Raw genomic sequence first — 25,166 nt, 5'->3', positions numbered from 1 at the left:
CGGAGCACCTCCTGCCCTCACCTGGGCTGTTTCCCCCCGTCTCCTCGCTCTCTCTTTGCTGCCGCACAGCGTTCTCGCTCTCCCTTAAGCCCACCACCGCAGGGGCAGCGCTCACAGCTGACCCGCGCCCTCCGCTCCCAGAACTTTCTGTGCAAACCCAGCACGCGAGTGCGCGCTCCTCGGCCGTAGGGGCGCGGGGACGTGGCGGGCACGGCGGAGATGCGGGCAGCGCCGTACCGCCGTTTTGCGGCCACGCGCACGGGGCCGCGTTGGAGCGGGGCGCGCGCCGCAAGGCGCTTCCCGCGCGGGGCGGGGGGCAGAGCCACGAGCCGCGGCACCGGGGGCCGCGCCGCGCGCTGACGTCACGGCGGCGCCAGCGCCCCGCGGCGGGGCCGGAGCGGAGCGCGCGATGGGCAGCCCGGCGGCGGGCTGGGCCGCGGTTCCCGCCAAGCGCGCGCGGTGCGAGGGCTTCGCCGAGAGCTCCGGCGGCACCGCGGCCTACGGCGACCCGCGGCTGTGGGACACGGAGCGGCTCTGCCGGCACCTCTCGCGCAGCGGCGTGGGCGAGCCCGGCCTGCTGCGCCGCTTCCGAGGTAACGGGACCGGGCGGGTGGGTGAGCGGGCGGGGGGGTGCTCGGCGCCGCTCACCGTGTGCTCGTCCCCGCAGAGAGCGGCGTCACCGGGGCCATGCTGCTCGACCTGCCCGCCTGCGCGCTGCTCATCACCCGCGTCTGGTGAGTGCCGGGGCGGGGCGTGCAGCGGGAACGGCTTTAAACTGAAAGAGGGGAGGCGTAGGTCAGGTGTGAATGGAAGGTCTCCACCCAGAGGCAGCGCAGCCCCAGCACTGCCGCCCAGAGCTGTGGGTGCCCTGTCCCTGCAGGTGCCCGAGGCCGCGGCTGGGCGCCGGGCAGCCTGAGCTGGGGAGCAGCCAGTACACGGCAGGGCTGGGGGGCCCTTCCGTCCGAGCCGTGCTGGGGCTCGGCTGCTGCGCTTGCCGTGCCGTAGTGCCGGACTGTCCCGTGCTCCGTGCTTTGCCGGGGCTCAGCCGCTCACCGCCACGTCCCTCCCGGCCCCGCTCCGTCCCCGGCGGCCCGCGCCGAGTTTCCCCGCTCGCTTTGGTTCCGCCCTTCCGGAGCTCTCCAAACATTCGGCCCCTCTCACGTGGCTCCCCGGCGCTGTTAGCGGGGCGGCACGCGGAGCTCCGCAGGGTGAGGGGTCTGGGGCAGTGCCGGGTGCGGCCAGGCGGGGCGAGGAGCTGCGGCTCGGAGCGGGGCGGGCGTTGGCTGGGATGGTGCTGTCCTTTGAGGGGAAGTTTGGGCTGGGACCGCGAGGAAGGCGGCTGTGGGGCTTCTGGTGCGTGGGGCGTTTGTGTCACCGAAATAACGAGCAGAGAAGTACGAGGGCTGCTCCGGAAGGAATGCCTCCTATTTTATGGTGTTGGCACACGGTGCTGGAGGTGGACGTCGGTGAAAGGGCAGCAGAGGTTGAACCTTCCCACCGGCACCCCATGCCATTTTGATGCTGCGGGATAGATGGGAGCAGAGTGTCCCTCTGTGGCAGAATGGCATTGGACATGGGAGTGCGTATGGAGTGAAGAGCTGGGTTTGAATTCCTCCATGCAAAAAAAGAAAGAAAAAATGGCAATCACTGATGCTTTTGAACTTTTACAGAGTGGATGTGAGCACAATGAGGGCTGGGCAGTGCTTTTCAGCGGTGGTGACTATAACTGTGTATCACCTCCCATGGCGCAGACTTCCACAAACTCAGGTGTGGCTCTTGTTCACCTGTTCACCCCTGGTGAAAATGCCCAGCATGAGTAGCTGAGAATTTGCTCTATCCAACAGTGTTATTGTGCTCTTTGTTGTAGTTTCCATGGAAATAAATAGAAGGCATGACTTCCTGAGCAACCTATGTAATTTCCTCTGTATACTATTCCCTAAGACCAGTCACTTTTAGTACCTCTGTGCCTGTTTGAGCATCAAGTGCTCACACTGGGTACTCAGGCACGTGGAACATCTGTGTGCTCCTTCTTCTCTAGGTTGGGTGTGGAAAGTCTTCTCTGTTTGTGGTGGGGCTCTGTGCAGCCCAGCAATGAGTACACACATCTAGTTCCGCATTCTTCTCAGCATTCAGGGGGCAGAGCTGGGAATCCCAGAAGCTTGGGCTGTGGGTTGTGACACAGGGTGTGGTGCACATGAAATATAAATGATGAGCAGGGCTGTCTGCTTGATCTCTCTGGAACAGGTCAGTCTCAAGGGGGTGTGGAGGGCTGCAGGCTTCTTGTGTTCCAGGCTGTGATGGGAGGGAGGGTGTGGGGGAGAGGGAATGCATGGGGAAGGGGCAGCTTACACCTTCTCTAAGACAGCTGCTTTGAGGACAGCTTGAGGACTGTGGCCAAGAAGGCCGATGGCATCCTGGCTTGGATAGGAATGGTGTGGTGAGCAGGACTAGGGAAGTCATCCTGCCCCTGTACTCGGCATTGGTGAGGCCTCACCTCAAGTACTATGTTCAGTTTTGGACACCTCCATACGGAAAGGACATGGAGGTGCTGGAGCAAGTCCAGAGAAGGTCAACAAGGCTGGTGAAGGGCTATGAGGAGAGACTGAAGGAACTGGGGCTGTTCAGTCTGGGGAAAAGGAGGCTGAGGGGAGACTTATTGCTCCCTTCCAGTTCGTGAAAGGTGATTGCAGCAGAGTGGGGTTGGTCTCTTCTCACTGGTGACAGGACAAGGGGAAATGGCCTCAAGTTGTGCCAGGGGAGATTTAGGTTGGATATCAGAAAAAGCTTTATAGAAAAGGTTATTAAGCACTGGAATAGACTGCCCAGGGAGGTGGTTGAGTCACCATTCCTGGATGTGTTTAAAAACTGTTTGGATGTGGTGCTCAGGGACGTGATTTAGCAGAGGGTTGTTAGAGTTAGGGTAGTATTGTCGGGTTGTGGTTGGACTTGATGATCTTTAAGGTCTTTTCCAACCTGAGCAATGCTATGTTTCCATGTGTGTAATCTGGTGAGGCAGCCTCATCCTGAGGACACAAGGTAAGTAAGTGTCTGGTGGTCTTTCTTTGAAGAACAACAAAGAGCTCTTTGTGATTTAATGCTTGAGTGATCAGTTGTACCAGGACCGTTTATTGGTGGAGACCAAGCTCAAAGCTGTTGGTGTTCCCAGAAGTGGAGCAAAGCCTTGTGTGTGTCCCATCAGGCAGGAACTGCCGCCCTCATAGCAGCCACCTGCAGCACCGCACTGCCTGGGATCTCCTCCTGTCCCGTGCTGCAGGGCTGTGCCAGCACTGTGCTGTTCAGCCCTGCCTGAGGAGGCTTTCTGGAGCATAAAAGCACCCTGGGCTGTGTTCTTGTGGACAGTGTTTGTGTGGGTGCAGTGTAAGCAGAACAGGTGAGTTTTTTCTCTGCTCCTTCCACAGCGGTAGCCATTTTTAAGATGCTCTCATGCCATCCTCTGTGCACACCTGATTGTTCTTCAGTTAACTTGCTCCTCACTCCCAAGTTTCTGTGTAGGTTTTAGAAGTGTAAGCAGGTGCTTGCAGCCAACAGGCTACACCCTTTGCTCTGCACTGGGAGGTGCTGTCTGTGCTTAATGCTGTGTGCTTTGCATTGCCTCGCCTTCCCCTGAGCACTGGGAACCTCGTGGGCTTTGTGTGGCCCTGAGGTCCTTTTGAGCGGTTGTTATCTGATGGCATGGCTGCTGCTGGTGTCACTGTACCTCCCACAGCATTGCAGCTCTTTTGAAAACGTACTTGTGAGGTTTGATCTCTGTTATTAGCAAGCTTTTAGGTCATATCCACCAAGACCTGTGCTGGGATTGGTAACTTGGGTGCCTGTTTACACTGAGTTGGGGGGGGGTTTAAAGTCAGCTGGAATCTTTCTCTGCTTTGCTCCAAAAGTGATTCAGTGTCTTTGAAAAGAGTCTGGAGAAAAATCATCTCTGCAGAAGTGAAGTGAATTTGGTGGCTGGAAGCAAATAGCTTCTGACATGGCTCTGCCTGAATGCTCTTAGGAAAGCTTGTCACCTTATCACAGCACAGAAGGACAGGCAGATACAATGGACCTCATGTTTTTGCTTTTAGCTGCTTTCTGCTGCCCTGTAAGTAGCAGGCTCATTCAGGAACTCCTTGTAAGCACCTGAGGATTTCTGACTGCCCCATGCAGATTGAGCTGCATGCAGTACAAAGTGATGCAGCAGGCTGAGCAGCACTGCCACGCTCCAAATTGCGTTTGCATGCAGAGGCAGCAGAAGACTTGCAGTGACAGCAGCAGAGACTGCAGCTTGAGGCCCCTCCTGCTGGGGGAAGGTGAACTGGATAAGATAGAAAAGCCCACCAGCAGCTCAGATATCACATACATTTAGTATTTCTATGGACTGTGAATTATTACATGATTTGGCTGAATATATGTAGTGCATTAAGTGGTATTTGTCTTTGCTAATAGCTGACATTTTATAGTACTAGTTTCTGTTAAATTCAAAGACTGGTGTAAGACTAGACTCGCAGTGGTTAATTGCTGAGAAGTGTAAAAGGTACCAAATTCTGTTCTCATGGTGTTTGCTGTTGTACTGAGGCTGAAACCACTTTGCTCAAGGACAAAGTTTGCAGACAGTTAATAAAAGTGGGTGTAAGGAAGTGTATTATCTCTCCTTCTGGAGTTGTTTTTAAGGCCGTGTGACTGCAGCACAATAGCTCTACTGGGAGCTTAGTGCACTTGTGCAGGTATTTGGGATTTTCCTCTTCTGTTTGACTGTACAGGACCAAATGCTTTCAATATTTCTCTGAAAAAGCCATGGAAATATTTCTGTAAAAGAATCAGTGAACATCAGAGTGACGTAAACTTGCACAAGTAATTTGCTAGATATGCAGGTTGTGAAGGAGTGAACTTTGCTTTCAAATAATTTGTTATTGCTGTCTTATTCCTAGCCACCCAGAGGAGAGACTGAAAGTGCTCGCCTGCCTGAGCCAGCTGAGGCAGACAGTGGACATCATGAAGGTAACAGCAGTGCTGTGTAGGCTCTGCTCTCAGCACTCTGCTGGCACCTGCAGCCCTGTCTCTCTCCTTGTCTCTTTCCTTCCTGCTCAATCCCAGCAGCTGCTGCTGCCACTGTGCTTTTCCCTTGCAGAGCTGCGAGTTCCAAGCCCTTCTTCTCAATAGCTGGTGGTCTGAAAACCACGTTAACCAGAACAATTGTTAAGATCAGCAGTTAAGAGCTTGATGTGGGCATCTGGCGGTTGTGGGAGACTGAATAAGAAGTGAGCTGCTGTTTGAAATGTGAGAAGCTCCCTTTTCACATCTTCCCCGCTTTATGTGCTTTGCTGCTTCAGCCTCTGGTCTGAGCTAACAGCTGGCTTTTCCCTTCTGCTGTTTGTGATGTCCAGCAGCTTCTCACAGCGGCGTCTGTTGGTTTAACCCGATCCCGGGCTGCCTGTCAGCACACATGGCTCTGTTGTCTGCATGTCTGCTGCAGCCCTGCCAGTTTGGTGGCAGGGAGGAGAGAGAAGAGAGAAAAGCCTTATTTGCCGCAGCATTTTACTGAGATACTTAAATTGTGAAATGGCTTCATCTTCTGTTTTGATGCAAGAATTAAATCTGCATTTCTCATCCTTAGCAAGCGCCTGTGGGTACTTGGGTGCCTTCTGAACTGTATATCCAGAGGTGATCAGGGAGTACTTCAGATTTCAGTTGTCTTGGGTTTTGGCTTATGTTCTATGAAAAAGGTTAGAACTATCATTTGCATTCCTTAAATCCAAAGTGAACAATCAAAAAAAACATGCAATGTCATACCAAACACTTAGTGGATACAAAGATTGTTCCTGTAAGAGAGGCTTGACATTGTTGGTGGGTGAGAAGCTCAATAAGGCCAGCAGTGTGCTTTCGCAGTCCAGAAAGCCAACTGCATCTCGGGCTTCATCAAAAGAAGTGTGGCCAGCGGGGCAAGGGAGGGGATTTTCCCCCTCTTCTCCACTCTTGTGAGGCCACACCTGCAGCTCTGCATCCAGTCCTGGGTCCCCAGCACAGGATATAGACCTTTTGGAAAGAGTGCAGAGGGGGTACAGAGATGCTCAGAGAGCTAAAGCACTTCTGCTATAGAGACAGGTTGAGGGAGCTGGAGGTGATCTGCTCGGAGAAGAGAGGGCTCGGGGGAGACATTACAGTAGCCTTCCAGCATTTAAAGGGAGCTACTGGAGAGATGGGAAGGGACCCTCTGTGAGAGAGAATAGTGACGGGATGAGGAATAACATCTTTGAACTAACAGAGGGGAGATCTAGATTAAATATTCGGAAGAAATTTTCACTCAGGGTAGGGAGGAGCTGGAGGAAGTTGCCCAGAGAAGCTGTGGAGGTGTTCATGGGCAGGTTGGATCCCTGGGCAGCCTGACGGTATGGGTTGGAAATAGATAGGCTTTAAGATCCCTTCCAAAGCAGGCCATTCTGATTCTGTGATCTCCAACATGCGTTGCAGTATCCTCCTTTAAGTGGAGTAGCAGATGTCATTGATAAAGACAGTGGTTTTCTCAAGTGTTAAGAATTGGAATTGAACAGGTACAGCTTCAGAAGGCAAGGCAATTCCAGACAGCCTCCAGAAGTGCACAACTCTGTCTTCTCTGATGCCATGCCTAAGTAACTCTCCAGGATAAATCTTGATTAAGATAGACAGGATATGCCAATTTTAAAGCTGAAATCAAACAATCATTTATACAGCCTGTCCCACCAAATCCCTGACCCTTCTCGATGTCCTTTACCTTAGCCCTGTTAACTTTCAAAGTCAAATAAACATTGATTGCATTATTGTTTGGCTTTTGTAGGTTTTTAATGATCCAGTTCATGGGCACATTGAGATGCACCCTCTTCTTGTTCGCATCATTGACACACCTCAGTTTCAGCGCCTGCGATACATTAAGCAACTGGGTGGCACTTACTTCGTTTTTCCTGGAGCCTCCCACAACCGCTTTGAACACTCCTTAGGGTAAGGTGGTGTAGCCTTGTATGCATGCCACTTTTGCATTTGAATGTCTCTGAGATTGGTTCCACAGATGTGCAGTGCCAGCATTTTTGTGACAGCTGCTGACTTGGCATTTGCTGTCATCTGAATCTTCCTGTGTGTGATTGTGGACTTTGTATACTAAAGACAGAAAAAGAAACCTGCGAGATGGATCAGTACTTTCTCCTCTTCTTTTTCTTCTGGTGAGAATAATGCCTATTAGAGACAGTGTTTTATGTTCTCCCTGGTCAAAATTTGAGTTTAAAAGCATAAAGCGAAGGGCGGTGAGTCTGTTATGAATGATATGTCAGACAGCTGCAATCCCCTTGGATTGCCCAGCACAGATGATTTTAGTTGTAATATTTGCATTTGTAGTTATGCAATCAGGGTCCAGTTGTCAGGCTGTTAGCGGCACTGTAAGTTAAAGAAACAGATTATGGACATAAGGATTTCCAGGGTGTTGCTAAATCATTCGCACTCCACAGAGAAGCTGATTAATGATACGTTTAAGCTTATTTTGAAGGTATATCCCAAGGTGCAGAGAAGTTAAATTGGGCAATGTTTTCATTCAGGTGATATGGCCAGCCTTGTGTTGCTTTTGTAGTGCTCAAATAGAGCATGGCTGGCCACTGCCCACTGTGAAACTAACAGAATGCAAAAGACCATTCCAAAAGATTTGCATTAGTGAGGTGAGCTTGAATTGACTGCATCTGATGAGCCTGGAAAAAAAGCAAAAACATGAGGAATGTAAACAAAATGTTCTGAAGAGGAGTTTGAAAACTCCAGTGGCAGCAGGAAATTTTTCTTCCAAGCAGTTCTGTTAATCCATACAATTAAACTTAGGACAGTTACTCTCAACTCATTTTGAAGATTTCTGCAGGGTTAAAATAGAGGAGGTGAACTTTGTGTATATTGGTAGAGTAGGAAAAAAATAAAAGCAGACAGTAAAGTTGTGTCTCGTAAAAGATAGAATAGCATAGCTGAGTTGGAAGGGACCTTCACAGGCCACCTAGTCCAATGCCTGACCACCTCAGAGCTAATCAAAAGTTAAAGCAGGTAACCAGGGATTGTCCAAACTCCCCTTGAGCACGGCCAGGCACAGGCCATCCACACCTCACTAGGGGCCTGCTGACTGTCCTCACAGTAAGGGAATGTTTCCTAACGCCTGCTCTGACTCCCCCTTGACACAGCTCTGTGCTGTTCCTGTCCCTGGGGACAGCGCTAGTGACCGGCCACAGGCAGCTGCAGCCCCATTGCCAACGGCCCTCAGAGCTCTACCACAGAGCCAGCTCATCACCCAGTGCAGCACAGAGCCGTTTGTCACACAGTTGGACAATCTGTCAAAAGATGCCGGGAGGGACAGCAACAAAGGCCTCGCTGAAATCCAGAGAAACTGCCTCCACTGCCCCCCCTTCAACCACCGAGCAGGTGACCTTGTCATGGAAGGAGACCAAATTACAAGGCAGGACTTCCCCTTCATGAGCAGCTGCAGACTGTGCCTGATACCAGCTTTGTTCTTTAAGTGCCTTCAGTATCGCCCAGGACAGTCTTCTCCATCGCTTCTCCCTGGACTGACAGGTCTGGAGGGCCCTGCTCTTCCCTCGTGTCCTTCTGGTGGGTGGGTGTGATGGTGGCTGTCTTTGGCCACAGTCCTCACAACCCCAGTACCTTCGGTAAGTTGTTGGAGGGTCCCAGCAGTAACACCCCTGAGCTCCCTCAGCGCTCTGGGCTCACTCCTGGCAGGCCCTGCAGACTACTGAAACCTGCTCTTGCTTTAAGTGATGCAGGGATGCTAAATATCATCCCTGAAGTTAAATGGATAAAGGGAGTGAAATAATTATGATAAGCTGTTGTTAAAATAGGAATTTGAAAGAACAAAGTGCTTTTGTGGCTGCTGTGGAGTTCTGACTGGAAGTAGGAGGGTGATTGATAAGCTGTGATGCTTCAGGAAGCACACTGCCAGTAATATAGTGGGCTCACTTACACAGTGATGATGTTTTGTGTCTGTCCATTATGAAATAATGGAGCTGCTGATGCATCTCAGCCTCCTGTTGAGTAATGGGGCAGGGCTCAGTGAATCTGCTAGGGTGTTTGTTTTCCTGTAGACTTGTGAGGCAATATTAACTACGTGAAAAGAGAAATCTGTGAGGATTTCAAAATCAGAAGCTTTGCTTTAATTGAGAGGAGAGTTGAAACTGGAAATGAAACCGAAGTTTGATGGTAATTACATTACCAACATTAACTCATTGATTTACGGGAAGGAGAAGAATATAGGATCTGGTTAGTTAGCAGGATACCATATCAGGATGCTGTTCTTTCCAAATTTGGGCACAGTGTCTCATCTCCTTTCAAGTGTGTTACTGTTGACTAGAGCTCTATGACAGGAAATAATTTTCCTGTGATTATCTTTCAGGTTAGGGCTTGAGAATCTGTTGTGTGCTGTCTTTTAGATGAAGGCTGTGACTTAAAGCAGCAAAACAGAATAGGTGAACTGCTCTTTTTCTGTTCAAAATAAAATACTGTTGTATTCACTTCCAGTGTCTGTGGGTTTTTCTCTGCAACAGGGTGGGCTACCTTGCAGGATGTCTGGTTCGTGAACTGAAGGAGCGGCAGCCAGAGCTGGGTATAACCCAACGAGACATCCTCTGCGTGGAAATTGCTGGGCTTTGTCATGATTTGGGTGAGCAAGAATTGAAATGGCTTGTTTTTCTTTGAAAGCTGACCTGCAGGAAGAGATTGCTGTCAGGTCAGAATGAGAACTCTCTCAGGCTGCTCAGTGCATGGCCATGTTCTGGGAGAGGAGCTATCTATTGCTGTTTGGTCGGAGTACCTCTGTGGAGGCAAGTCCATTTGATGAGTACATAGCCACTTGTCAGTTTTTTTGTGTTGTCTTCTTATCGTGTTTTAGAGTTCTGTAGCTGCATTTTCCTCATGGATGATGTTAAGATCAAGTCAAATAGAAGAGAATCCAGATCTTTAGCTTGCTCAAGATATTTCTGCTGACAGCTGTGTCTGAGATAAACCTGTGTGATCTTTATTTTTAAGGTCATGGGCCATTTTCACACATGTTTGATGGAAGATTTATTCCACTTGCTCGTCAAGGTTTGAATTGGAAGGTAGGCATTTCAATACTAAAGTAAAATGAAAAAACTCACATTTTTATAGGGAAAATAATTTATCAGTTAAGATTGCCAGCACTTGTGAGCATGTCGTCATCATTTGGCCTTATTGAATCATTTTGATGGCATAATTAAAGTTGTATCAAGATCTTATAATGATTTTTCTTGTTCTCTTTAAATGTCTGGAGAATATCTACCCCCGTTAGTGTTGCTGTGAGCAGACACAGCCTCACTGGTGAAATGGAAAGAGGTGTGAGGAGAAGTAGGGGCAGCAGATGTTTGTTCCCCGGGGGTCAGTACTGCATCTAGTCTTGTTGAACATCTTCATCAGTGACCTGTATGAAGAGATAAAGTCCACCCTCAGCAAGTCTGCTGATGACACAGAGCTGGGAGGAGTGGCTGACACACCAGAAGGCCGTGCTGCCATTCAGCGAGAGCTGGGCAGACTGAGTTGGGTAGGGAGGAACCTGATGAGGTTCTACAGGGGCAAGTGTAGGATTCTGCACTGGGAGAGAAATCACCACATGTGCCAGTACAGGTTGGGGGCTGAGCAGCTGGAGGGCAGCTCTGCAGAGAAGGCCCTGGGCGTCCTGTGATAACAGATCGGCCTGAGCCAGCAGTGTGACTTGGTGGCCAAGAAGGCCAGTGGTACATTACGAAGAGTGTGGCCAGAAGGGTGAGGGAGGTGGTCCTGGGGAGGCCACATCTGGAGCACTGTGCCTAGTTCTGGGCTCCCCAGTTCAAAAATAACAGGGATCTCCTAGGGAGAACCCAGTGGAGGACCACAAAGATGATACAGGGCCTGGAGTGTCTCCTGTGTGAGGGAAGGCTGGGAGCCCTGGGGCTGTTCAGCCTGGGGAAGAGAAGGTTGAGAGGGGATCTGATCAATGCTTGTAAATGTGTGAAGAGTGGGAGGCAATTGGATGAGACCAGACTCTTTTCAGTAGTTTGTAGTGATAGGACAAGAGCAATTGCCAAAAATTGGAACATAGGAAGTTTCACACAAATATGTGGAAGAGCTTTGCTACGGAGCCCTGGCACAGGCTGTGCAGAGAGGTGCTGGAGTCTCCTCTGGAGATATCCAAACCCACCTGAACACTTTCCTTTGCAACCTGCTCCAGGGAACCTGCTTTAGGAGTTGTGATTGAGGAGCTCCAGAGGTGCCTTCCAACCCCTAGAATTCTGTGATCTCCCCCGATGTGAAAGTGCTCTTGAGCTTCTGTGTAGTACTTTGAGATACTTGTGTATGTGTGTCCTCTTGCAGATCTCTCATTGTATGACTGGAAAATTAAGTGGCTGGGTCTTGTCAGTACACACGGTCAGGTTCTGAAGAGGCAAAACTCGCTACAACTGTGCCCATCATTTTAAGAGTGATTCTTGATGCTGCACACAGAGTGGTTTCCTGTTTGGGTAGATAAAAAATGATCAGAAAATGAGCCAGGTGCTGCACTTGCGCATTGCTGGCAGCACACCAGGCAGTGCTGCTGTGTTAGGATAAAGCTGTGGCACTTCAGGAAGGACACTTCAACACGGTAATGTAATGTTTAGGTATCTTTTCTAAATTTTTCACAGCATGAAACTGCTTCTGTTGAAATGTTTGAGCACCTGATCACATCCAACAAACTGGAAGAAGTCATGGAATGGCATGGCCTCATCCTGGAGGAAGACATGGTCTTCATCAAGGAACAGATAGCAGGGCCTATAGATGAGACAGCTTGTGAGGAATCGGTGAGTTGCTGGACTGCTACTGTGGTTATTTGAACAAACATCTTAAATTTTTCTGAGAGTCAATTTTACTAAGTGAGTAGATAACTTTTCCCTCTCCTCTGTTTTATACTGTTTTTGGAGATTGTGTTTTTAATTGGCCAGGTGAAGAAAACGCGGAGATGGTTTATGTTAGCAAACCAGTACCAGATAACAGAGCTGCCAGATGGCAGAGGTGAGGCAGTGAGTCACCACAAAGAGTGGCCCCATGTGAGGAGTGCCAGAGCCTCAACAGCTTTGATGGCTGTAGCAAAACGTTTGGATGTATCCCAGTGACACAAACAGAGATGCAGGCATAAGAAATAAGGGATAAGAAATGCCTTGCTTCAAGAGGCAAGGAAGAAAAGAATCAGGTCCTCCCTCTTTTTCTTGCTCATGTCTTCTCATCAAAGATATCTGTCCACTTACTACTCCATCATTAGGACATCTGTCATGACAGTCTGGTCCTAATCAAAGTTTGCATGTTGTTCCAAACAAGTCACCCATAAATGTTAGCACCTATCCATTATTTTCTGTTGTATTAGCATGTAGTGCTACCACATACACTGTAACCCTCTGATGACAGAACATAGAGAACTCAGCATAACAGCTCAGTACAAGATCTTTGGGAAGGCAGTAGGGAAGTTTTACCCATTTGCAGTCATTTGAACACAAGTCTTGCTTCTGCTGCTTCTGATGTTCCTAGGCCAAGTTCATGCCTGTTTTCCAGCAGGATAACAGGAAAAGCAGCATTGTTTGTGATAGCTGCCAACCTTCTTGACATCTGTCCCGTCTTCTGCCTGCAGTCATCTGTGTTGTGCTGGTTGTAGCGGAGCAGGGGCTCTTCTGCTGATGAGCACCTGTGCTGTTATGCTGTCACCTCGCAGTCCTCCTGGTCCTGGCATAAACAACACCTTCTTCCATCTTACTGATGTCATCTGCACTCCTGATTATTGTCCCTGTAACAGCTCTTTGTTGTCAGCATGGGATGGTTTTATCCTTGATGTGCTCTCCTCCCGCTGTTCATGCACATTTCCCTTCTCCTTTGTATCCATGTTAATACTTCTGTAATGCTAATGTCAACATTTGAACCATACCTCTTAAGTAGTTTTCTCCCCAGAATTTCAAGGCAATGTTTATTTAACTGAAGAATCATTAAAGGTTCAAGAGAAGTTCACGTGCAATTTGTAGTTTATGTTCTGGCATTGATTTGCTGTTTGCCTCCTGGCTGAGTCACTCCTCAGTTGAGGGTTAAGAGTTCAAGTCAACTGCTTGAGCAGTCATTGTTTAACACACCTAAACAGTTGTTTTAAAAGTACACTATAATGTAGAGCTGATTGCAGAAGCCTGCGAGGGAGGGAGTGACTGTGGGTTTAATTCATTCCCCTCGGGGTTAAATAATTGCAGTGTCTTCCTCTACTCCTTGCTACAGATTGTTTGCACTTCAAAGCTGCGTGCTTTACTTTGATAGAATGGGGAATTAAATGCTTGTAGCGTGCGTGGATTTTGTTCTTTCTGGTGTTCTGGGAAGTCAGCTGCTGAAGTCATCAGCTTAAGTCCTTGCTCTGGGCTTGTAACGCACAGTGCAGCTTTTGAATCTCTTCGGTTGTCTTTGTGTTCTTTGTTACCTCGTTGTGAGATTTTTATCATAGGTAAAGTCAAAGTGCCTCAACAATTATTCTGCATGGGGTGCTCCAAAAGTAATGCCTCCAATTTCTGTGAAAACTACAACAGATACAAAGAGCACAATAACACTGTTTGACAGAGCAGACTTGCAGCTACGAAACACTATTTCTCGACATACCTGGCACTGTTAGCTGTGTATTTTTAGCAGTGATGAACAAGAGCTGTGTTCCGCACTTGTACAGATTTGCAGCAGCAGAGGTGACCCACTGTCGTTGTTGCCTGTGCTGAACTGCACTGCCCACCCCTCACTGTGCTCACACCCCTGTTCCATCTGTCTCTGACGCTGTGGGCCAACACCATAGAATAGGAGGCATTACTCTTACCATTGCTTGCATCGTTAAATTTCTTAATGTTCCTGATTTTTCTTCTTGGCTCTTCTGTCATTAGTGGCCCTACCGAGGACGACCAAAGGAGAAGAGTTTCCTATATGAGATAGTAGCAAACAAGAAAAACGGCATTGATGTGGACAAATGGGATTATTTTGCAAGGTACAGATCTTACAGCTTCTGCTTTTGTTCAGTCCCTACTGAAACAACACTGCTTTACTCACAACTGCGACCTCACTGTTAAGCACTCGCTGTGGAATATTTTCAGGGATTGCCACCACCTAGGGATCCAGAATAATTTTGATTATAGGCGCTTAATTAAATTCACTCGAGTTTGCGAAGCGGGAAACCAGAAGCATATCTGTGCCCGTGATAAGGTAAGCGGTGTGTGAGAGCTGGGGAGCATCTGCAGCAATGTGTCTGTGAGGTGTGTGAGCAGGGAGGAAGCAAATGATTGTTTTGTTTGATTGTTTTTGGCTCAGGAAGTTGGAAATTTGTATGATATGTTCCACACTCGGAATTGCCTGCACCGGCGAGCGTACCAGCATAAGGTTGGCAACATCATTGAAATAATGCAAGTATTGCAGTTCCTTTGTCTTGCACGTAATTTACTTTATTTATTTATTTATTTTTGAAAATGTAAATCCATTTGGAGTCTTCACCAAATCAGTGAGCTTTGACGTGCAATGAGAGCCACTTGGCTATGTAACCAAATTCTGCATGTTTTGGAGGTTTGAAATATGGGCCTGTTGGAGGGCCATGAGGATTTAGAGTGTGCAGCACCTCTGCTGGGGCTGTGGGACCTGGGCTGGTGTTTTCAAGAAAGAAAAAGCTCTGGGAGATCTCACTGTGGCCTTCCAGTAGCTAGACAGGCCCCCAGGGAAGCTGGAGAGGGAACTCTTCATCAGGGAGTGTTGTGATGGGACAGGGGATAACAGCTTTAAGCTGAAAGAGGGCAGATTTAGATATTTGGAAGAAATTCTTTATGCAGAGGCAGTGCAGCCCTGGCACTGCTGCCGAGAGCTGTGTGTGCCCCATCCCTGCAGGTGCCTGAAGCCATGGCTGGGTGTTCAGCAGCCTGAGCTGGAGAGCAGCCAGCCTGGAGCTGGAGGGGCTATGAAAAACAAAAAACAAAAACAAAATGTGGAGGGGACAGACAACTGCATCTTTCCATGTTAAATCCAATTAGAAGCAGATTACAAAAGCCCTGAAGGAGCTCTGGACTGAAACATTGTTATGCTGTTGTAAATGCTGACAACAGGAGCTGAATCTTTATCTGCAAGTTAGAGACAGCTTGGCTCAAACTGAGTGCTTATTGGAGCAAGATAACTCATATGGGGAAGTAATGAGCGGGGTTACCATGGCATGGCTGAGGCTTGTCTGTAAAGCTGCAGCAGGAATAGTTCAGGATCAGTTTGGTTGCCTCCCTATGTTTATAGTTCTCCTCTTGATACCTGTAGAAGTTTCCCAGTAACACCATTCTGTTTACTTTTCTTCAGAAATATCCCCAAATGTTTTTTAGTACAGATCTTGGCTGCCAAGTAACTGCTGTGTTTGGAAAGAGCAACACAGAGGATTGCGTGGAACAAGAAGTACTGGGGGCTTTGGAAGAACTTGTCCTTAGAAGATCTTTTTTCCACTGGAAAAAGATTTTGCACAAATTCGATGCTTTAACTTTACAAAATTTGGTGTTCACTCAGTTAATTGAGTCTGTAGGAGGATGTGGTCTTCTGAGGGTGTCATTGCAGCTGGCTGACTGTGTCAGTGTCTTGCAGGGTCCTGCAGCCATCTGAGCACTATTAAGCCCATAGTCCAAAGCACAACAAAGCAGACTTCCACCTTTCTTGAAGTAAAGTTAAGGTCTGATCTGAACCTATTTTCAGTAAATGGAAAAGGCTCTGTTCAAATGTGAAATGACAGCACTGAGATGGGATGTACTGCAGTGCAGCTGTGCTGCATGTTTAGGATACAATTTAATTTATCTTTATAATGTAACTAAAGTGTTTATTTTTTGACTCTTAAGTATCACCTAGAAACACGCTGTTTAATTCTCTCTTCTGGATCTAGGATTACAGAAGCCTTTCAAAAAGCAGACCGTTTTTTTCAAATAGAAGGCTCTGAAGGAAAATTGTACCAGATCTCTACAGCAATGGAGGACATGGAAGCTTACACGAAGCTAACTGGTATGAGGTCTCAGAATTCCTTTTAAAGTCTAAGAGTACCTCTTAGAATAGCACTCTTTTTTTTGTTTGTTTGTACAGCTGTTGACACAGCAGATGCTTGCCCACGACTAGGACTCTTCAAGTACTGCTTTTGTGCACAGGTGGTGGTTTAGACCTGGAGCATCTCTGTGCAATTCATATCTTATTGGGAGAGCAAAACATTCTAGTTTAAATTAATTTCATGGAGAGGGAGGAACGCCAACTTCTGGTTTTCTGCTTGTGTTCAAAGCCAGGTTACTGTGTGGTCAAGCAGTCGTACCTGTGCCCTGGTTTTGTTGTATTTGTCACAGGTGGGGTGTGAGTTAGCTCAGAGCAATGCTACACATAACTACATCAGGGAGAGGAGCACTGCATGTGTGTTGCGTGAAACTAACCCTGAGACAGACTTTGAAGGACTTTGATAAGATCTAATATAATTTGCTTGAGGCACTGCAACCCTTCTTGCAAATGCAACAGAAGAAAACACTATGTAAATAAGTTTATTCCTGGAAGTTTCTAGTTTCTTAGACAAGATCTTGTAAATATAGTTCTTGTAGGGTAGATACTAGGAGCAGCAGTCCAGTTAAAGTCCTGGGGGGGAATTCCAGTATGATTACATAGTGAAACAAATGAGAAGTGACTTGTGATTGTTTCCTAGACAAATAGTCTGACTGCTGGCAGCCACTTCTCCAAGGTCTGGGTCAGCACTGTGAGGAGGAAGAATTTGGAGAAATTACTAAATTCCCAAAAACTGACTTGAGTTGTGTTTTCTGTCATGTAGTTCAGTCTTTCCATCGCTTCTTGTCTTGGTTTTGCCTGTCCCTCCTTGCCTTCTCTGCAAGGCACACCAGCACTCCTTGTTGGTGTTCAGTGCTGGCTTTGAGCAGCAGCAAGGGGAGCAGAGGCCAGTGAGGTCATGTCAAACCCTGCTGCACTGACGGGCTTGTGACTGGAGTGGCTGCAGGGCAGAGGATGCTTCAGTCCTTGCAGAACTGCAGCTTTGTGTATTTAGCCAGTAAACTAATTTCTTCATGTATTCTGTTTTCTTCTGTTATGTTTACAAGCTGCAGTGTTCCCAAGGGCTGGCAGCTCTTGCTGTTCCTGGGAGCTGCTGCTCACAAGAGTTTCCAAAACTTTCCTGAGTGGGACGGCAACTTTCCCAAGCCTCCACCATCGAGCCTTGGCTGGCCACCAGAGGGATTCAGGAATTCTTTCTTTGGTCTATGAGCAAGGTGCTGGAGGCGTTGATGCAGAAGGTCTGCTTGCTGTAATCTATGTTAAGCTGAGGATCTTCTGTTGGTGACCTTTCATCTGCCATAGTCATGTTCAGCCTGATTAAGACTAAATTTTGCATGGGTTGGGACCTATCCCAGGGACTGTGTGGTCTGTAGGAGCAGTTGTGCAGGAGCTGAGCACCAGGATCCTCTTCTAGCTGAGCTGTGACATCTGGTGAGCTCATGGCAAGGAAGGTGGTCTGTCCCCTGCATCTTACAGTCAGCAGCAGTGAGGAGCTGAGCGTCAATGCTGGGGTGTTCCTGATCCAGAGGGAGAATTGGTCAGAAGGGAGAAGGATGAGGGGAGTGTGTCAGTATCAGATGTAATGGTGGAAGGACCTGTGTTCTCATCCTAAACCAAGACACTTCCTTTCCTGCATCCATGGTTTCAACCTGGAGGATTCTATGAGGACAGTAGGCTTGTTTTCAGTAGTCCTTGGTGAGTGATGCCTCTGTGGAACTGTCCAACTGCCATTTGGATCTTTGCTGAAGGTCAACCTCTTGTGAGATTCTACAGCAGCAGGTTTTCCAGCTTCTCTCCATGATGGGTGAAGAGAACCACCTTTTGGTTTTGAATTTGTAGCCTTCTGATTTTGACAGCAAATCCTAATTTTTGTGATGGCGACACAGAAAGCAGTTCCTTGCTAGTACTTTACACACAGAAAGCAGTTCCTTGCTAATACTTTACACAATGTATGTGTTCATGGTTTTCCTGTTTTCCCTGGGTTATCTATCAAGCTGAAGAGACAGTCTGCTGTTCCTTGGAGTTTCGTGCTCCTATTAACCTTGGTAAAGGTGTTCTGGTCATCATGGTTGACAGCTTACCTAGATGTTTTGGGGGGGGCTTCTTGCTGTGCTGGGGGGGGAGTGTTGCAGAGCTGTACCTAAAACACATCAAAGCTGCATGGCTGTTTCTGGCTGGGGAATGTGGATAGATGCACAGAGTGCAGCTGTGCTGGCTGTGTGACAGATGAGCAGCATCCCTTTGGTTTCGGGACAGCCAAAAGTAACCCTTCTGCTCTGAAGCCGTAGCAAAAGAAACCTGGGGATATCTGAGATCATATTGCAAGTGGCTTCTCAGTTGTCTGACCTACAGTCTTCAGCCATTCTCTCAAAGTGTGCATTTTTCCCAAATCTTTAGTTTTTCTTATTAGTTAAGCCTCTGTCCCTTTATGTGCGTTTTGCTGTCGTAATGGATTTTGACAGTTAACTGAAATCACTATAACTTTGGCAGATAATATCTACCTGGAAATTCTGCACTCAAGTCGTCCAGAACTGAGTGAGGCACGAGAAATTTTGCGTAAGATAGAACGGCGTGAATTACACAAGTTTTTAGGAGAAACTCAACCTGAAAAAATGAATGAAATTCCAAAGGTAATATCCGTCACTGGGAGATTCTGAATTCTGTCCTTCTAAGAATGTTCTCTAAGTTGCTGACTACCTTTTTTCCTCTTCCTGTTTTTTTTTGTTATTGATAGTGTTTTGTTTTCTTTTCTTTTTTTGAGAAGCTTAAACAATATTCCAAGAATCATAGAATCACAGAATGTCTTAGGTTGGAGGGCACCACTCATAATTTGTCTCCACTTGGATATTAAGCCATTGACCACAACCCTCTGTCTGTGACCATCCAACCAATTCCTTGTCCACCAAGTAGTCCAGCCTTCAAGTCCATCTCTGTCCAATTTAGAGATAAGGCCGTGTTGCAGGACCATGTCAGAGATCTTGCAGAAGTCCAGGTAGATGACATCAGCTGCCCAGTAGGGTCAGAAGTTCTCTCCCACCCATCCTTGTCTTTATGTTGCTGGGCTATGGAATATTTTACAGAAAACTGGGAAGAGTTTTATGTACAGACATGCCCTCATTGTACCCAGCTGGGTACCCCACTGGTCTGCACCATGTGGAGTTCACTCAAGAGGTTGGTGAGGAGTACTTGCTCTCAGTCTAAACCTAAACTTTTCCTAGGCTTCTGGAGTCACTGCAGGCTGCACATACAGCTCGTGGAGATCCCTCTCAGCAGACCCTGTCTTTGCAATGGACAAATCTGCTGCTTGCCAAATTCCTTTCCTTCTGGACCTGTCTGCTCTGTGCTCAAAGCTTTTCTCTCTGGAGCTCCTCTGCTGCTCCTAGGAAATCATCCTTCATCAAATCTTGCATCTTGCACTGCCCATCACTTAGCAGGCAATATTCTCTCTCCTGCCCAGCCACAGCCTTTTAAAGACAGCGCACACCTTTCCATAAATAAGAGTTCTCCACCACACCACGTATGCTCAGCATTAGCCCAGCCATTGGCAGGGAGTGTTCTCACCAGACAAGGCCCTTTGTGGATTTCTGCTTTGGAGGTGGAAGCAATCCCTTCTGAAGCTCCTCAAGGAGCTTGTTTTGTCTGCTTTTCTGTAGTGGTCAGTGATGTTACTGATCCTATCTGTTTCGTACGTTTTAGTGTTGTTTTTCTAGTACAAAAACTACTCGAGAGTGACATCCTGCAGCTGTCAATTGAGGGGGAAAAAAAAAAAAGTTCAGTAAAGATATTTAGTATTCAGCTTTGGGGAACTTAACTGCATAATGCATTTGTGCTAGCAAACAACTTGCTTGGACGTTCGTTCTTCTCTCGTTAAAATTTCTGTTCTCATGAAAAATTCTGGAAGGGTTTTCCTTGCTTCCTGCTGCCAGGTGTAAAGTTCTTTGGATCTTTGTAGTTTGTTAAGGTTGTTTTTGTTTTGTTTCTGAAATCTAACAGCAGGACTCTGGCTGTTTAAGGTATACAAGGGTTCTGACAGCTAGATTGCTGTAGGAAGTCTGTAGGGCTTGACCTGATGATTGAAAAATACAGACAGAGCTGTTTTCTTTTTCAGGATGAATATGATGACCTGCCAGGTGACATTGCTAACTCCAAGCCAGAAAAGGATCCTCCAGACGTGGAGCTGACTGCTGAAGACTTCATAGTTGATGTAACTATCCTTCCAGAGCAAGCTTAGCACTTATCCTGCTCATTGCGTTGTCCCACAGGCTGAAGGTGTGGGGAGGTGGACACTTCTCCCTGGCCACACAAATGATGGTCTACTAAACAGATGCTGACACTGTTATTTAAACTTCATTAAGTTTCATTAAGTAATCAGTTGCTAATTATTCTTTTATTTGATTACTCTCATTTACAGAAGTATTGTGCATATCTGCTTGTATTTATTGTCAGAAAATGAATGACAGACATTAACAAATGTCCTTTTTATTTGTTTTACATGTAAGGTTGTTAATATGGATTATGGAATGAAAGATCAGAACCCCATTGATAATGTTCTCTTCTACTGCAAGGCTGATCCTTCCAAGGCCATCAAGATCAGTAAAGAACAGGTAGTCTTTTATCCTCCTCAGCTTCACAACTGGCAGTGGGAGCCATCGCAGCGCTTCCTGGTGGTTCTTGCAGTGTTTGTGCATGAGGGTGGTAGAATCTGTGTCCTTCTGCGTGGGTGGTCTCAGAGGTCTTTTCCAACCATGGTGATCCTGTGGTTGGTTCTGTGTGAAGTCCTGATGGCCTCTACGTATGAACAGCCTTTAACTTGTTCTGAAGAAAATACAGTTTTGGGGTAAAACTCAAGGATTACAGGGAGATGGTTCTTATTGCTTTGTTTGTTTTGAGAATGAGCTCCAAGGACTCTAAATTCAAAGAAGGACTAAAGCTTATTTATTTGTGCTTTTTTTTTTTCCAAAGGTTTCACGGCTTTTACCAGGGACCTTTTCAGAGCAGGTTATCCGGGTTTACTGCAAGCGTCAGGATCCGGATATTGTTTCAGCTGCAAAGCAGTATTTTGTTCAGTGGTGTATAAAGAGGAATTTCACCAAACCACAGGTAACAAATTTAGGTATTAGTTTCTAGAAATTCTTGCATTAAAAATACTGGAACTCAGGCCTTGTCTCTGGGGCAGAGCTGCTTCCAGTAACCCAGCTTCTGTTTTTCTTGTAGTCCATATCTGGTCATGCTCTGGTTTCACTGAAGTGCTCAGATTTTCGCTGATTTAACTCAAGTGATTGGAAAAGTCACGTTTATTTAAAAATAGTTAACGTCCACGCAGGCACTCACTAATGCAGGTTTCCTCATACAAAGGCTTAAAATGCCACAGGGATTGAAAGATCCTGAGAAGTGATCGGATTGGTTCTTCCTATTGCTTTGCCTCTTTTTCTTCCCTGCTCACCAGCTGTTCCATCACTGCTCCCACTGGATATCCACAGTCAGTCTGTTGAGTCTGAGAGTGCAGAATCCCCAGGGCAACACGATTGCAAGCCTCTACTCTTAAGGCAACTAATGTGCAGGCTGAGTGCTTGGAAGGCCTCACCTGTGCTGTGTCCCTTTCCTGTCATGTCTCAGACATACAAGTTTCCAGCTGTGAGGCAGGAGGGGAGGCACATTACAGCTCACCTAAGTTTTGTTTTGCACTGGGGACGGTGTCAATTAAAAGGGAAAACCTAAAGCAGAACCTGGGTCCATATGCCTTGCCTCGTGTTCCTCCTGCCAAAAGTGATGGAGAAGCCTGTAACAACTCTGACTGTAAACTAATGATTCATGATTTAGCTTCCCCACTGTATCTCCTTTGCAGAAAGGTGGATGTCTTTTTCTAATAAAATTACTGTGTTGATGCTTCCAGCATTATCCTTCATTGTGAGGATTCAGTTATGACATTATCAAGCATGTTTTTTTCACTAGAATACGTAATATGGAGCCATTCCACTGTGTGTGTGAGGGATCAGGCTGGAAGCCTGAACAGGATTAGTAGATGAGCTGGCAAATCTGTGGCTGAATTTCTCTCCCAATTATTCACATTGGTTTCTGTCTAATTGTCACCCCGTGGGAAGGAACAGCCTTTCTTTGTTTCCATGTTTGTTTGGTTTTCTTTTTTTCAGGTATTTTCCTTTCTCTGGGATCAAATCTTAAAGTAAAATCTGCAAGTTGCTTCAAAAGTGCAGCATAAACACTTTGTTCTGTGGACCTCACATTTCTCCTTTTCGTTGCATATGTTAACATCCCTGACTTTGCATCTTCTTTCCTAGATACACCTGCAAATGTCATTCAAGGAAAGAGCTCTGTTCTCTAAAATGGAAGATCAGGCTGTAGATCAGTGTTTTCCTGCGCTAAAGCAGCAACTAGAGGCATGAACAGTTTTGTTTCAGGGTTTGTTCGTACATGATAATGCCTGCATCCATCTTATGAGAGCATTTACTTTCTGAAGGGCATTTTGCAAAGGAATCACGTAACAGGCTGCCTTCGTAGCCTGCAGAGCACAGCAGTTCAGGGGTGTCCATCTGACTGCACTATGGCAGTCCCAGCTTATTTCTGCTTGTCCTGCCCTGCCCTTGCAGTGTTTGATCATGAGATTAACATACGTGTCTGACAAGTGTGAGCACAAAGCCTGGGTCATACCAGCTACTGTACTGATGCACCTTAAGGTAGTGAAGGGACCTCCAAGCAACTGCACTTGGCAGGTGCTAAGCAAAGCTTTTTTAAGCTTTTTTTTTTTTTCTAAGCTTTTAATGTGAGGCTGGAGAATTCAGAGCAAAAACTTACAGTAATGTTATAGAAACTTACAATAATGTTTCCAAGTTGTGTACCAGTGCCCATAATAGAAGCCTCTTGAGCTTCCTGAATTTGCTGCTGTCAATTTAGGAAGAGGTTAGGTACGAATAGTGAAGGTTTCTCACATAAGTGGGGAATTGTTTCTCCCCACCCATTTCTACCACTTACTGACAGCAGTTTCCATCTCTGCAGTGCAGTGTTTTCCATACGCACTGATGTGCAGTGCCTGAGGGACCTTGTGTTTATTTGTGCTAAGTCTGGTAGCCAGCTGCTTTTCCCTGCTTTAGCACAGAGGTGAAAATGAACACATTGTCATGAATGCTCTCTGACTTTCAATAACAGGATGGTGATGTGGTTGCCCCTCATCTAACTCCACTGAAACAAAGCTGGAATAAGAGAAGCAGGGATGAACACACGACAGCTTCAGAACCCAGCTGCAAGCAGAAGCTTTCTTTCAATAAGTAACGTGTCTCCTTTTGCACTGTTCACCCACCTCCTTCAGAAGATGGGCAGCTCTGAGCAGCAGCGCTTTTAAAATGCAATCCAATGAACTGTAAAAAAAAAAAAAAAAAAAAAAAAAAGGAGCAGTGGGGCAGTGCATTTTACAATATCATATGCTTTTATGTGGGCACTTAAACTAAGTGCTTATTTGGATTGAACTGCTACAAAGCTAACAGATAACCTGTTACAGCAAAGCAAGCTCAGTTCTCGTTTATTTTTGAATGTATTGGTGCTGTTGTAGCAAGAGGAACTTCATTTAAAAAAACCATTCATCATAATGGCCAGAAGTGCAGTAGATTTGATACTGCTTGTCCTGATCCCTTCTGAAGGCAATTGCAGCGTTGCTAGAGCTGGTGGAAAAACTTGCTCTCTTTTAATCTTTATTATTCCACCACCTCTTGTTTTCCGTAATGATCTTTTTATTAAAGATGACTGTTCTGGTGTTCTGAAAGCTGATGGGGAAACAGGCCTCTTGCTACGAAAGTGACCACACAACTTTTATTGAAGTAGCACTGCCCTGCAGTGACACACAGCGTTTTACTGTTTTTATAGCATATTTTTGATATATTGAATGTAACTTTTTTTTTTTTTTTAACTGCTACACTGAACTGCAGAAACTCCTCAAAAGCTCTGTGGTCGGGATGCTTGCAGGAAAGCAGAGCTACATGCCTGGTTCTCAGCGTAGTGGTGGGCCCAGCAGGTGGCTCTGCTTTTCCTTGCACCCAGCACAGCTGTTTCTGCATTTCACTGCACTGGGTGGTCAGGCTCTTCAGGAATCCTTCCATGATTGCAAACCATCCCTGTTTTTCTGGCTTGATGGTTGCTGTTCTGGTGTATTTTTTATCTCCCTTATAGCCAATAAGGGTTCTTACAATCTCCCCTATGGGCAGTACTAGTGTGAGCGTTCCTAGGTGTCTGTCCCATCAAAAAGCAAACAAGGAAGACTTTTTCCCTGTTATACTCAGGTCTAAGGTGTTCTCTTTGAAGGCTGCTTTCGTTAAATGAAGTTAATTAATAGAAACCCACCCTCAAAACTACTAAGTAAAGCATTCTCACCCTCAAAAATACAAAGTAAAGTGTTCTTTAATGCTCAGAAATTGGAAGAGAGCTTTGGATTTTTGTATCTGAAGCGAGAGTATAGAAGCTCGGCATTCAGTCTTGACAGCCAAGCTTTTGAAACTAACACAAGAGGTTGCTGTGTAAGAAGGTGGTGTCACTCTTTTCCTGTCTGATTGTTTCTTTGGGCTGGAAGCTGATGGCTGTGACATAAGAGGAGGTATTCACCTGCTTTGCAGATGTGGTCTGATACAGCCAGTTGTTGTTCTGCGCTCAGCTGCTTGTGAACCTGAGTTTAATGGTGATGCAGCACCGCCTCTGCTGTTCCTGTTAACAATATTTCACACCTGCAGTGTACCAGCTTACTGCTGGAAGGTGGAGGGACCTTTATAGAAGCTTTTGGAGTACTTGTTTTATGGTTCAAGGAATTATATTATAGAGTGAAGGCATTTATCCCCATTATCCACGTGAAATCAAGTACTGTTCCAGACTAATGTAATTCTGTCACTGTTCCTTGTGTCTGTTTTGATGCTGTTATAAAAGGTGCACTTTATATTTGGGAAAAGCTTTCTGCTCAAAATTAAGCAAAAAAACTTTGTACTTAGAACTTAACATCTGGTAGAGTTGAGACTCTTTTCTTTTTCTCAGACGTAATCTGAGCCTTTCTGTGCTAAAAAAATAAATTAATAAACAATGATTTTAATATTCTTGCA

General features: G+C 46.5%; 1 protein-coding gene and 1 long non-coding RNA gene across 3 annotated transcripts in view; one reads left to right on the top strand and one right to left on the bottom strand.

The window, feature by feature from the left end:
- The window catches only part of LOC146542903 (uncharacterized), a 6,552-nt gene extending 5,353 nt beyond the window's left edge, over positions 1-1,199 (bottom strand). The window contains exons 1-2 of the long non-coding RNA XR_014887735.1: positions 1,054-1,199; positions 649-775 (exon numbers count right to left, since the gene is read on the bottom strand). This is a non-coding gene — a long non-coding RNA (uncharacterized LOC146542903). The remainder of the gene's footprint in view (positions 1-648; positions 776-1,053) is intronic.
- SAMHD1 (SAM and HD domain containing deoxynucleoside triphosphate triphosphohydrolase 1) lies at positions 328-25,166 on the top strand. 2 transcript variants are annotated; one of them, XM_085241438.1, is made up of 16 exons: positions 328-593; positions 668-734; positions 4,926-4,995; positions 6,809-6,969; positions 9,549-9,664; positions 10,030-10,100; positions 11,676-11,831; positions 13,920-14,020; positions 14,127-14,235; positions 14,341-14,432; positions 15,926-16,041; positions 18,568-18,707; positions 20,186-20,281; positions 20,577-20,681; positions 21,040-21,177; positions 23,239-25,166. In XM_085241438.1, the coding sequence occupies exons 1-16, from the start codon at positions 410-412 to the stop codon at positions 23,359-23,361; spliced, it is 1,845 nt and encodes a 614-aa protein (XP_085097564.1). In that variant the 5' UTR covers positions 328-409; the 3' UTR covers positions 23,362-25,166. The 2 variants fall into 2 exon arrangements, with proteins under 2 accessions (XP_085097564.1, XP_085097565.1); XM_085241439.1 differs by lacking the exons at positions 328-593; positions 668-734 and adding an exon at positions 1,131-1,208.

This window comes from Meleagris gallopavo, chromosome 22 (genome assembly GCF_905368555.1).
Source record: "Meleagris gallopavo chromosome 22, MGAL_WU_HG_1.1, whole genome shotgun sequence".
NCBI classification, from domain to species: domain Eukaryota; kingdom Metazoa; phylum Chordata; class Aves; order Galliformes; family Phasianidae; genus Meleagris; species Meleagris gallopavo.
The sequence above is the reverse complement of the archived record's forward strand: the minus strand, read 5'-3'. Positions and strand labels throughout refer to the sequence as shown.